At 34.3% G+C, this 13,043-nt stretch overlaps 1 protein-coding gene across 1 annotated transcript; it reads left to right on the top strand.

The window, feature by feature from the left end:
• The first annotated feature begins 3,396 nt into the window (after positions 1–3,396).
• On the top strand, positions 3,397–7,179 carry LOC100246446 (putative disease resistance protein RGA3). Its single transcript, XM_059740948.1, has 3 exons — positions 3,397–4,661; positions 6,007–6,322; positions 6,400–7,179. The coding sequence occupies exons 1-3, from the start codon at positions 3,655–3,657 to the stop codon at positions 7,177–7,179; spliced, it is 2,103 nt and encodes a 700-aa protein (XP_059596931.1). The 5' UTR covers positions 3,397–3,654.
• The last annotated feature ends 5,864 nt before the right edge of the window (positions 7,180–13,043 follow it).

Below are 13,043 nucleotides of genomic sequence, written 5' to 3'. Positions count from 1 at the left end.
CATCAGCTTATATATTCATGGCAGAAGTGTGTCGACAAATATTAACCCGTAAGGAATTTTGTACAACATGGCTTTGACATGTTGAAGATTTTGGTTGAGGCCAAATGATGGAACAGTGTGCCCACAAAATATTTCTCAAGGTCCAACAATGGTTCGTTCTTTATCACTATCCTTTTTCCCTTCGCGGCCTTCAAATCCTAAGTACTCTGAATTTATAGATAATCTATAAAGGGCCATCAAATGATGTGAAACGAATGTCTGTATGTTAAACTATAGATTCAACAAATTGGGCTAACCCTGTGAACGCCTAGCCGCACGAGCAGCCTTCTTGCTTGCACATGGGTTTAATAATGGTTGTGATGTTAATAATAATTTGAACCTTGTTGGAGACTTAGATTTGCGAATGCATCATTTGATTGATATTTTCTTAAGTGACAACCCCAACAGTCAGTAACAAGGATTGATAGGATTCAGGATGACATTGGTCTACAGTTGCCCTAAGCTCCGGTACCTGATATAAGTTATTGATAAGAGTCTTCCTACCACCACCACTTGCCTTTCATATTTGGCCTTTATTTTCATTCATCTCTGGTAGGTGAATATGAGGTCCATATGGGTTGATGTGAATTCCCAAGTCAACAACCAAGTCTACGAAATAATTTCAATCAATGAAAATGGTGATGAATGACCAAATAAAAATAAATTATTTATTTTAGAAGGCCTTGACCCATATATTGTATGCAAGGTTATGGTCTTTTTATGATTTCAAATAGTATTAAAAAAAAAACCTTTTTTTCTTTTTTTTCTTATTTTGTCCAAAGCATCCACAGCAACATAGGCTTGCTTGGTAATGGTTCTTGAAAATAGCTTTTTATTTTCATAAAGCTTTTTTTGTTGAAAAAAAAATATTTTTTTGAGAATTTATTCTAAACATAAGTTTTTATAACAAATTTAAGATGTTTTTAGTTATTTTTTATGCATGCTTGAATTGTGAGTAACAATCGAAAAGATGTAAAATACTTTGAAAACTTTTGGAATTATAGTACTTTTATGAAAAATAAACCAATAAAACTATTTTTCATATTTTCATTTTCAAATAGAATTTTATCCCTTAAAATAACTTTTGAAAATGTTAGAAAATGTTCGATAATATCTACATATAAAAATTTTTTATGCACTAACAATTCTATTGTACTTTAATACAAGAATCACAATCTATCTAGAAATTGCATGTGATTGCTTAATAGTCAAGGTTTTGAAAATAGAATCCAATTGGACAATTCAACTTCTTGGACTATTAACTAATCATCCTACCATTGAAAAATTGAACAATCTCATCATTTAAATTGACAGAGAACCACTTGAGCTATCGACCTTGTTAAACAACCAATTTTTCTAAAAGTTTAAACTTTTATGATTTAAATTTAATATGCATATTATGCTTTTAATACCCTCCATCATGTGCGGCTTTGGAGTGATAGACAATTTAGATTACTATTCAACAAGATCTTAGATGTACGATGCCCCCATTTGCTTTCCCCTTTAATGTGAAAGTAGCAGTCGATTCCATGTTTTACCCTCAGACATTAGAAGTGGCAGCTCCATCTTTTGTTATTATTTTCTCAAACATTGAAAGCAGTGGATCCCAATTATTTGAAAATTCAAAGACACGTCGTTGTCTGGCTTTGGAATTTATGTGTAAAAACATGCTTTTCTAGAAAGAAAAATTAAAAATAGGTTAGGTTCACCCTGAAACATGGTTTTTTTAATAACACTAATTATTTTAAATGAATATATTGAATATTCATGTAATTTTTTTTTTAAATCTTATTCTTTTCTTGACATATAATATATTTTTTAATAATTAAATATTATAATTTACGAACTAATAAAATAAAAATATTAATAAATTTACATTTTATTCTTATCATGATTTAATATAAATATGGTAAAATTTTCAACTGTTTTATTAATAAAAGGATATAGGATTTGTAAGTTCACATATGCATGTCTGACTTTTGTTTACATCCCCTTTCTCTTTCTTTCTTTCTCCCTTGTATTCATTTCATGGACCACTGAACTGTGATGTTTTGTCAACAATGCAGAAGTCTGGGCTCTACCACGGTGTCCAATAATTCATTCAACCATTGGAAACTTCACCTGAACCGATCTTTTCTGGTTTGGAGGTTTCATCTTGGGTGTGCTTATTTTCTTCCCTCGATTCATCTTTCACTTCCTTTTGCCAGAGAAACAGACATGGATGGGGCTTTGGTTGGAGGTGCTTTTCGCTAAGCTTCTCTCCAAGTTCTATTTCATAGCTTGGCTTCTCGCAAGTTGCTCAACTTCATCACGGTGCACAAGCTCAATCATGCACTCCTCAAGAAGTTGAAGAGAAAACTATTATCTGTCCATGTCATGCTCATTGATGCCAAGGCGAAGCAAATTACAAATCCAGCAGTCAAAGAGGAATATTATATAAAATATTTCCTAAGTTGATATGTGATTGTAATTAGATTCTTTATAGAATAAGTAAAGCAAATAGGAGCATCTCTCTAAATATTCTAGGCTATGATCAAGTTAAAAAAATTTATGAGAAGAGATATGATAGAAGTAAGTTTGCAAAGATTATATATCATGGATAGAGATGTGAAAAGGAGTAAGAGACATTTGATAGAGTAAGAGGACTTACGGTTTAGAGTGTAGATACGAGAAAAAGTGGGAGACACCGGATGGAGTGAAATAGCTCATGATTTAGGATGAAAATACAAAGAGTGGGGAAACGTAAAATATTTTGAAATCCAATAGTTGTAATTATTTATATCATCTATAATATTTTCTATCATATAGTGAAATGTTATCTTGTATCTATGAAGGTAGGCATGATTGATCGAATCACAATATTTTACGTCCCTACTGCCCTATTTGATAGGTCGCTCATTCACATATATCTAATTTGCCTATCAAAACATTATGCAAATCCCAACAGATCATCAATTATAGGGGGATATGAAAAATCATTTTGTTTAGCACAAATGCAAACCCTCCAGGCAAAGAACTCGGAGAGCCTGGTTATGCTTTTGCACATCCACAGATTTGATAGTCATATTAAAATAATTCCGAACTGGTTGGACACATCTGTTTTATTTTGCCACAAGATAAAATAGAACCCCAGATTAACAAAGAAAGAGCACACCTCAAGAAACCATCTAGACCTCTACCATGATGAATCATTAATTCAAAGGATTATGGTAAAAAATGGATCAGTTCACTTCAAATGTTTAGGAACAAGTCCCCATCCATAAAGAATATGAGGATAAAAAAGCCAAAAAAGATCTTAATACACAACTGAATTGTTCTTTTTCTGGTTTGGGGGTTCCATTTTGGATCTGCTTACCTTCATTTTCCCTCATTCGCCTTTCACTTCCTTTGCAAAGAAACAGACATGGCTGCGGCTTTGGTTGGAGGTGCTTTTCTCTCAGCTTCTCTACAAGTTCTATTTGACAGGTTGGCTTCTCGCGAGGTGGTGAAATTCATCAGGGGACACGAGCTCGATGATGCACTCCTCAAGAAGTTGAAGAGGAAACTGCGACTGTCCATGCTGTGCTCAATGATGCGGAGGCCAAGCAAATTACAAACCCAGCAGTCAAAGAGTGGATGCATGAGCTCAAAGTTGTTGTCTATGATGCTGAGGATGTATTGGATGAGATCGCCACTGAAGATCTACGATGCAAGATAGAAGCTGCGGACACCCTGACCAGCATGTCTACCTGGGTTCATCCTCCACTTGATATTCAAAGCATAAACTCTAGGGTGGAGGAGATCATTGGTAGACTAGACGATATCGCACAAGACAGAGACGTCCTCGGGTTGAAAGAAGGCGTTGGTGAGAAATTGGCACAAAGGTGGCCTTCTACTTCTTTGGGAGATGAATCTCTTGTCTATGGCAGGGCTCAAATTAAGGAGGAGATGGTTCAACTGTTGCTGTCTGATAATGCAAGGAGTACTGATGCGATGGGTGTGATCTCCATAGTCGGCATGGGTGGCACGGGAAAAACCACACTTGCCCAGCTGCTCTACAATGACCAAAGGGTGAAGGAACACTTCGAAATCAAGGCATGGGTTTGTGTTTCCGAAGAATTTGATCCTATCAGAGTTAAGAAAACAATTCTCGAGGCAATCAATTCATCCACGTCCAATACCACTGATCTAAATCTACTTCAGGTTCAACTGAAGGAAAGAATTAATATGAAGAATTTTTTACTTGTACTGGATGATGTTTGGAACGAAGACTCTTGTGACTGGGATACACTACAAACTCCACTCATAGTCGGGGCAAAGGGAAGCAAGATTATTGTAACTACGCGAAGCACCAATGTTGCATTTGCCATGCGTGCAGTCCATACTCGTTGTTTAGGTGGGTTATCCTCTGAAGATGGTTGGTCCCTGTTCAAAAAACTTGCATTTGAAAATGGAAACTCAAGTGGGCATCCACAACTAGAAGCAATCGGAGAAAAGATTGTCCACAAGTGCCAAGGTCTACCGCTGGCTATAAAAGCAATGGGGAGTCTCCAACACTCCAAGGTTGAAGCAAGAGAATGGGATGATGTATTAAATAGTGAATTATGGGATTTACCCACAGATGCTGTTCTTCCTGCTCTGAGGTTGAGTTATTATTACCTTCCTTCACATCTAAAACGTTGTTTTTCTTATTGTTCAATCTTTCCAAAAGACTACAAATTCAAAAAGGAGAAGCTAGTTTTGTTATGGATGACAGAAGGTTTGTTGGAACAATCAAAAAACAAGAAAAGAATGGAAGAGGTAGGTAATTTGTACTTTCAAGAACTTCTATCAAAGTCATTTTTCCAAAATTCAATAAGAAATAAGTCATGTTTTTGTAATGCACGACCTCGTTAATGACTTGGCACAATTGGTATCCGGAGAATTTTCTACTTCTTTGGAGGATGGTAAGATATACAGAGTCTTGGAGAAAACTCGTCATTTATCATATTTGATTACTAAATATGATGTCTATAAGAGATTTGATCCACTTTCTCAAATTAAGTGTCTCCGAACATTTTTACCAAGAAACAAATATCGATACTTTTCACTTCATTACTTAAGTAATAGAGTTCTACACCATCTATTGCCGGAAATGAAATGTTTACGAGTGTTGTGCTTGAATTATTATTGGATTACTGATTTGCTTCATTCAATTGAGAAGTTGAAACACTTGCGCTACCTAGATCTCTCTATGACAAGGATTCAAATGTTGTCTGAATCGGTTTGTAATTTATACAATTTACAAACATTGATGTTATTGGGATGTCATTGTCTTGTTGAATTACCCTCAAGGATGGAAAAATTGATTAATTTGCGTTACCTTGATATTCGTTAAACTTTGGTGAAAGAGATGACAAGTGATATATGTAAGCTAAAGAATTTACAATCACTTTCTACATTTATTGTGGGCCAAAATGGTGGGTTAAGATTGGGAGCATTGAGGGAGCTTTCGGGAAGTCTTGTCATTTCAAAGCTGCAGAATGTTGTATGTGATAGGGATGCATTAGAAGCTAATATGAAGGATAAAAAGTACCTTGATGAGTTGGAGTTTGAGTATGGATTATGAGAACACTGATGTTGGTGGTGTTGTGCAAAGTAGAATGGATATACTCAGCAGCTTACAGCCACATACAAACCTCAAGAGACTCCATATTAATTCTTTTAGTGGTTTAAGCCTTCCAGATTGGGTAGGATCCTTCATTCTTCAATCTTGTTGACCTGGGGCTTCAGAATTGTAATAATTGCTCGTCATTGCCACCACTCGGACAGCTACCCTCTCTTAAACATCTTTCTATCTTAGAAATGAAAGGAGTTAAAATGGTGGGTAATGAATTTTATGGGAAATGCTTCTTCCTCCAACACAATTAAGCCCTCCTTCCCGTCCCTACAAACTCTAAGATTCGGGAAGATGTACAACTGGGAGAAATGGTTATGTTGTGGATGCAGACGTGGAGAATTCCCTCGTCTTCAGGAGCTTTGTATAAATGAATGTCCCAAACTCACTGGGAAATTACCAAAACAGCTTCGTTCATTGAAGAAACTTGTAATAATTGGTTGTGAGTTGCTTGTTGGCTCCCTCCAAGCTCCTCAAATCCGTGGATGGAAAATGTCGTATCATGGTAAATTTCGGTTGAAAAGGCCAGCTTGTGGGTTCACTGATCTCGAAACTTCAGAAATTGAAATTTCAGACATCTCTCAATTTGAAGAACTGCCACCACGAATACAGATGCTAACAATCAGAGAATGTGATTCGATAGAGTGGGTATTGGAGGAGGGAATGCTACGAAGAAGCACTTGTCTTCTCCAACTTTTGCGCATCACAAGTTGTCGTTTCTCCAGACCCTTGCACAGTGTTGGTTTACCCACTACATTGAAGTCACTAATTATCTGGGAGTGTACCAAACGGGAGTGTACCAAGGAATGCCGTATCCATTCCTTGAACATTTATCTATTCTTGCTGTTAGCAGCCGTAATTATTTCTCATTATCTTTCTCATTAAGCATCTTTCCACGGTTGAACAATCTCTACATCTCTAATTTCGAAGGGCTTGAATTCCTCTCCATCTCCGTTTCAGAGGGGGATCCCACGTCTCTAAATAGTTTGGAAATCAAAGAGTACCCTGATCTTGAATATATTGAATTGCCTGCTCTGGAGTCTGCACGCTATAAGATCTCCAGTTGCAGGAAGCTGAAGTTGCTGGCGCACACACACTCATCGTTGCAGGAATTGAGGTTAATAGATTGTCCAGAATTGTTGTTTCAGAGAGATGGTTTGCCCTCCGACCTGCGTGAAGTTGCAATTTTATCCTGCAACCAACTCACATCTCAGGTGGACTGGGGTTTGCAAAGACTGGCCTCTCTTACAAAATTCACAATCAATGATGGATGCCAAGACATGGAATCATTTCCCAATGAGTCCCTACTGCCCTCCACACTTACCTCTCTTCACATATCTAATCTTCCGAATCTCAAGTCTTTGGACAGCAACGGGCTTCGACATCTTACCCCTCTAACAACATTATCCATCTTCATTAAAAAACGGACTTATTTAAAACAAGTCTCGTATAAAAGATGGCAAGGATGTGTACTCATCATTGGACCAGCGAAACAATATCCATGAATCTTACTTTGGCTCAATGCATACAAATATTATAGATAAAAAATAAACTTGATAATTCTAGTCAAATAAATAGATAAATAAACTAGGCAAAACAAGCCTTAAACTCTAACAAATTGAAGTCTTTTGTACAAATTTTTTTCTGTCATTCAACTCTATCTAGAGTCAAATTAATGTCTAGTCTAGACTTCAAGAAAAGATAGGTCTCCTTGAAGGAAAGGAACAAAAATAAAGTAAATGCGCACCTTAGTTGTTAAAGAAATGCAGTTGGCATTGATTACATTAGAAGTTGAAATCCAATATTACTAAGCTATGTACCATCCTAATATTATTTGCTTTAATTAAAATAGTTTATGTGCTATCATAATAAAATCATGCGATTTGTCCAAAGGAGAGAAAAAAAAAATAGAACAATGAGTCATTGACAAAAGCATCACAATATCTATGCTCTTGATCTGCCAACTCACTTGGGACTGGTTGAAATTTTTTTAAAAGAATGACATCAAGAATCAACAACTCTTAGAATTTAGAAGAGTTAAATCCAAAACAGAACTTTCAAAAATTTCCTGAAACAAAGTTTTACTAGATTCTTAATTTCTTTGAAGGAATCAATACAATATTATATTAAAACTAATCATTCCTCTTTCATTTGGTTCTTGGCAATGCAAAGTGAAAGAGAGAAAATTATGAATCTTAATTGCAACAACCCATCTATAGAGGAGAGTGCATCATCAAATTGAATACAAATGATAAACTACCACAGGAAGTGGGGAAAAAGAAAAACAGAGAAATGTATAAGTTGAATTATTATGCTTACAGTTGTGAAATTCATGGGTTCCATTGGATTCCAAGAAATGGAATTAGTTCTTGTCTGCAACAAGAAAATATATGTTAGAGTTTGTATTAGAAAAGGAAAATACGTTAAAATTGATAAAACTACCAAATAATTTTTGGTTTCAACTAAGAAAATTAGCATATAAAATGCTCCATAAGAGAAACATAACAGTATTTGTGTGAAACCATGTTTATTTGTTTTTCCTTCTCTCTTTCTGATCATGAACAACAAAAACCATTAATTAATGATAAAAAAAGGACGTAAGGGATGACCATATCTTAAAGAAGAAAACTAACAATATAATTGAATCAACAAAATACAACTGAACCAGCAGAAGACAAGGACGACCAATTGCCCCAGTTCCAAGGGCCTAAATTTTCTAAGAAACTTGAGACATAACTATGGTTGAATCACCCACCACTGAGAAGTTGTTAAAAGCCAAAGAAATGGTATAAATCCTCTAACTAATGCATGTTTTTTTAATAACAAAATTTTGTCTGGAGGCTATTAATGTAAAATGATAGAGTAGTTGTAAATTTCTTAATTAGAAAGAGTGATTCTTCAACATTTCCATGTCCATATTTGTGTGTGTTTCTATATCTATCTATACATATGGATTCCCATCTATATATATTCAAAGTTTCAAACTCCTATGAATTTGAGTTACCAAGAATGAGCATTCTTCTTATTGGCATTGTGAAAATATTTGCTCTAGTCAGATACTGTTTGAGGTTTTGTTCTTTCACTCAATTCCAAGGTGAGGTAAGGTTGGATGCAGAAATTTATGTGAGAGGTTCTCAAGTGCTCCAGAGTCTTGTTTTGGGAAGTCCATACATCTAGGCTACCATAGTCAGAGCAAGCCTAAAGGCAGAAATTGATGTGAGAGGGGTTTCAAACTAGTCTTATTTTGGGAATCCCATGCCCCTCAGCTATTGTTGTTAAGTTTTTATTTTTATTTATTATTATAGAGGATTCCTATGTTAGTTTTTTTTTTGGTCAAAAAAAAAAAAATAGAGGGTAAGTTTTTTTTTCGATCAAAAAACTGTCTATAGTGTGAAAATGAAGTAGAGCATATTGATTCAAAGGGGAAATTTGAGCTATGAATTATTTCCTTTATATTGGAATCATGATAATCAAGATGGGGAGAATACTTAGCTAGTTCAATCAGTAATCCTAAATTATATGGTCAATGTCTATAGTTTATTAGCAACAAAATTAAGATTCAGTTAGTAATTAGTACAACTGCAAGCCTAATGCAAAAGGTTTTCTGGTAATATTTACCTTACAGTAGCAGTGAAGGGCTGGTGATTATTGTGAAATATGTAAGCCAAAGAGAAATGCTTAGTCTATTGAATCATAATTTCTTGCATGCATAGTTTCAAAGAGGCCTGAACCATAGGGTTCAGACACATGCTTATTGAGAGTAGATTCTTTAGTGGTCAATTCTTGGGCCACCTCAATAAATAAGGGTTCTTAATGGTATGTCATTACTTGAGAGAGATTCTAGGGGTAAGTTACAGTTGAATTCCTAGGTAAGCCAATTAGGATGTTGAATTCTTGGCAAAAAGAGGTCAAATATTGGGAATTTTAGAGAAGATCATCTTCTCCCTTAAGTGGTTTTGGATGGCTCCTTTGTTTGCTTTGTATTATGTTTTTATTGAATTTATTCTTGGTTGCTTTGTTTTGAAGGCTTCCTATCTTTTCTTATAGTTGCTTTTCTATTTTATCAATTAACTTTCTCATTTCTTATCCCAAAACAATCAAGAAATAAGTAAATAAAGAAACTAGTAATTGATTTGGAAGCTACCAAGACATCTGGTTCTTTAGGATTAAATCGAATAGATATAACCCTATCATTTTCCCATTGAGAAGTGTTGACAGGTTGAGGCCTATTTATACAAGGCACATCAACATTAAAAAGATAAAATCACACTTATTTAAATAGTTTTTAAAGGATGGAGACAAACATAGAAAGATGATGAAGCTAATTGGGATAAGCATGTTTTCCTTAATGGCTTTTAAACTAGATTTTTGTAGTATGCTTTCTAGGAACATATCCCAAATAATTGCAGAACAAATATATGGCTAGGACAAAGTGGTTATGCTCGTGTACTTTTAAATCCATTCCAGAGACTTATGAATTAAATTAAGTCATGAAAAGCATATGACTTTCATGTGAGCACCCTTTTTTCAATCCTCTTACTACTTATAAACTGGGCAATGAAATACCTCAACTTTTTTCTCAAGCCTACTCTGTTTTTTCTCAAGCAATGAAATACCAGTTTAAAAGAACACACGTACCTTCCTTTGTTTTTTTTTTCTCCAAGAAACAAAATATAAAGGAACATTTATAAATCTATATGAAAATCTTACTTGAAAATACACTTAACCTCAAGGAGGTGCTTGTACCAATTTTTGACAGCCTCGTGATATTCATGATGTTTCCATTCCCTTGGGAGAAGTTGTGCAACATATAAGATACGCTAGCTTATTCAACATTTTAGGATGAAAATAATGGAAACAATTTTAAACTAAGAGGTTAGTTGACATTACATGGGACTATCAAAGTCCTAAAAATAAACTAACTTAACAACATCTAATTAAGTTAGGATGAAATGATAGAAAAGTTTTTAAAATAAGAAGTTAGCTGACAATACAGTGGAAATGATAGAAAAGATAGTTTGTAAGTGATTAACATGGTGAAGGCAAAGGAACTAGTACTAGTGGTCTGATGGCAAAGAGATGTTACCAGAATGTGCTATCTACCCAGGGTTACTGATCAAAACTGATAAACACCCTGCTGCAGAGAAACTTAACTCTTGGAGCCCACTTTGAACTTGGCCAGGAAATGACAGAGAATCAGAACCATCTTCAAGCCTAGACATATTTTGAGACTCCAAAGGTTCACAACCATCATTTTGAGGGCTCACCTCTCTCCTACTAACCATAGATGTAGAAGAGCTAAAATCAAACCTAATGGTTCTTTTCTCCAACTTGCTATTGTAAGATAACTCATTGATGATGAAACTGCTATTATTTGATTCTTCAACTACAAAAACAAGAGCAAGGTTCTCTACTTAGGTTTTGTACTTAAACCATTACAACTTTCTAGTATGCTTTTCTAAGAGAAAAATTCAACTTGGAAAAAGGCAAGCACACTATTGAATAGGAATTGTTGAAATAACCAGAAATCAAAGTTCTAAAAAAAACAACTTTAACCTTCTACTTAGCTAACAAACTTTCATTTCTTTCCTATAATGAAATATGCATCAGACTGTAAGTACACAAACACAAAATGTGAATGAGATTAAAAATAAAAATAACCAACTGTAAGCCTCCATGAGGGAAAAGAATATTTAAAAAATAATAATGAACAACATCAACCAAATTTTGTTATCTTATCAATCAAAGGAAAAAAAATATTAAATTTATCATGTTACTTTAGAACTTGGCAAATGTAAACCATTTTGTGAAAGTATTGCAGTTGACCAACTGGTTCTAATGTATTCATAAACAAGGACTAAGTCATGATTCCTCAACAATTGCAATTTCAAGTGGGTTAAACGCAAGTCATAAAAAAATTAAAAACAAAGATTTTTCCAATGAAGTTTTATAGCATGTTTTCATGATTTGTGGGTAAACAAAGTGTGTGCCACTTGTTAATGTGCCTTGTAGAGTTGCTTGGGATTGTGATGCAGGGTTATTACCAAATTTAATGTTCTCACCCAAGTTGTGCATGTTTTCCACTACCTACCAATATTATTATGTATTCAGCAAGACCATTAATCTAAGAATTGTTCCCAATCATGTCAATCCATTCACAAATTTTAATATTCTCTGCCCCACTTTTATTAGCTTTTTGTAGATATTTTTTTTCTCTCAACAAAATTATATGATGAAGGCATGTTATCATTATATATTTCTTCTTAAACTAACATTATCTTTAATCAAATATTAAACATCTTAAGATTCATTTATTTTTCTAACTACTTAAATCCTTAGAATTTAAGATCATTTGGCAGGGTATCAAACTTTTCTTCTTAAAGATTCTTGATTTTAAGTGATCCAAGTTCTAAAATATAATAAAAATTATAGCTTGGTTGGTTTGGTTTAGCCAAAAATATACAAATTTTGAAGTGAACCCATTCACACCAAATCAATCCTTATCTAAATATAACCACACTTACAGAAAAATGCCTATCCAGGATATATTAAAGTCAAGCCAACGAAGTTTCCATTGAACCACAAACCAACCTTGTAAACCACTGCCTTTATAGCATATGGGGCACCAAATGAAAATTTCAAACATCAGTTTCATGTCTGACTTCAGTTCTGAATATTAACAATCCAGCCACTCAAAGTTAGTTTTTCTTGCTTCAAAAGTTAAAATAGGCATTAAATTCCTGCTATTGAAATCTTAAAAAATGAATTAGGAAACCTTAGAGAGGAAATTCAAGAATTTAAAGTAATACTGAGAAAACTATAAAATTCTTTCAAATCCTAAGATGTTTTATATGATATAGAGAAAAATAAGAGAAAATTTAGAGCATTAACCTAACATGTCATCTTTGGCATAAATATTCAAGCCAAATCGTATGTATAAGGTAAAATAGTTAGGGCTGAACAATAAAAAATAAATTAATTAATTAGTTGTAAAACAATAGTTAGGGCTAGCAAAAACGAAATTAGGGTTGGACAGAAACTATAAGAATACTTCAATGCTTCAAGTGGAAAGGATGAGAAGAGAATATTTACTGACCTTAGACAAAGTTTGAAAGTCTTCACCATGAAAATGTGTTAAAAGAGAATGAGCTTGGCAATGGTGGATTTGTTTCATACAGATTTTGTAAGGAATGATTTTGCTCACTGGCCACTCATTGTAAGTTCGATTTCTAGTCGATTGCTAGAATCTTGGACTTTAATAATGGAGCAATTTGTTGTCATAGGTGTTTCAAAGAAATTGCTAGTAGACTGCCCCTGGTGTGGGTGTCAGCATGAAATACACTCTCCGGTAGGTCTTCAATATCTGGTT

This window comes from Vitis vinifera, chromosome 12 (genome assembly GCF_030704535.1).
Source record: "Vitis vinifera cultivar Pinot Noir 40024 chromosome 12, ASM3070453v1".
In the NCBI taxonomy this organism is placed as follows: domain Eukaryota; kingdom Viridiplantae; phylum Streptophyta; class Magnoliopsida; order Vitales; family Vitaceae; genus Vitis; species Vitis vinifera.
This window is presented reverse-complemented; position numbering and strand designations above follow the sequence as displayed.

Excerpts from the sequence above, each read along its gene's own strand:
- LOC100246446 (XM_059740948.1), top strand. The coding sequence starts at position 3,655 with ATGCATGAGCTCAAAGTTGTTGTCTATGATGCTGAGGATGTATTGGAT. Across the intron at positions 4,662-6,006 it reads GCTGTTCTTCCTGCTCTGAG|ACGTGGAGAATTCCCTCGTC; the intron begins GTTGAGTTATTA and ends TTGTGGATGCAG. Across the intron at positions 6,323-6,399 it reads AATGTGATTCGATAGAGTGG|ACCCTTGCACAGTGTTGGTT; the intron begins GTATTGGAGGAG and ends TCGTTTCTCCAG.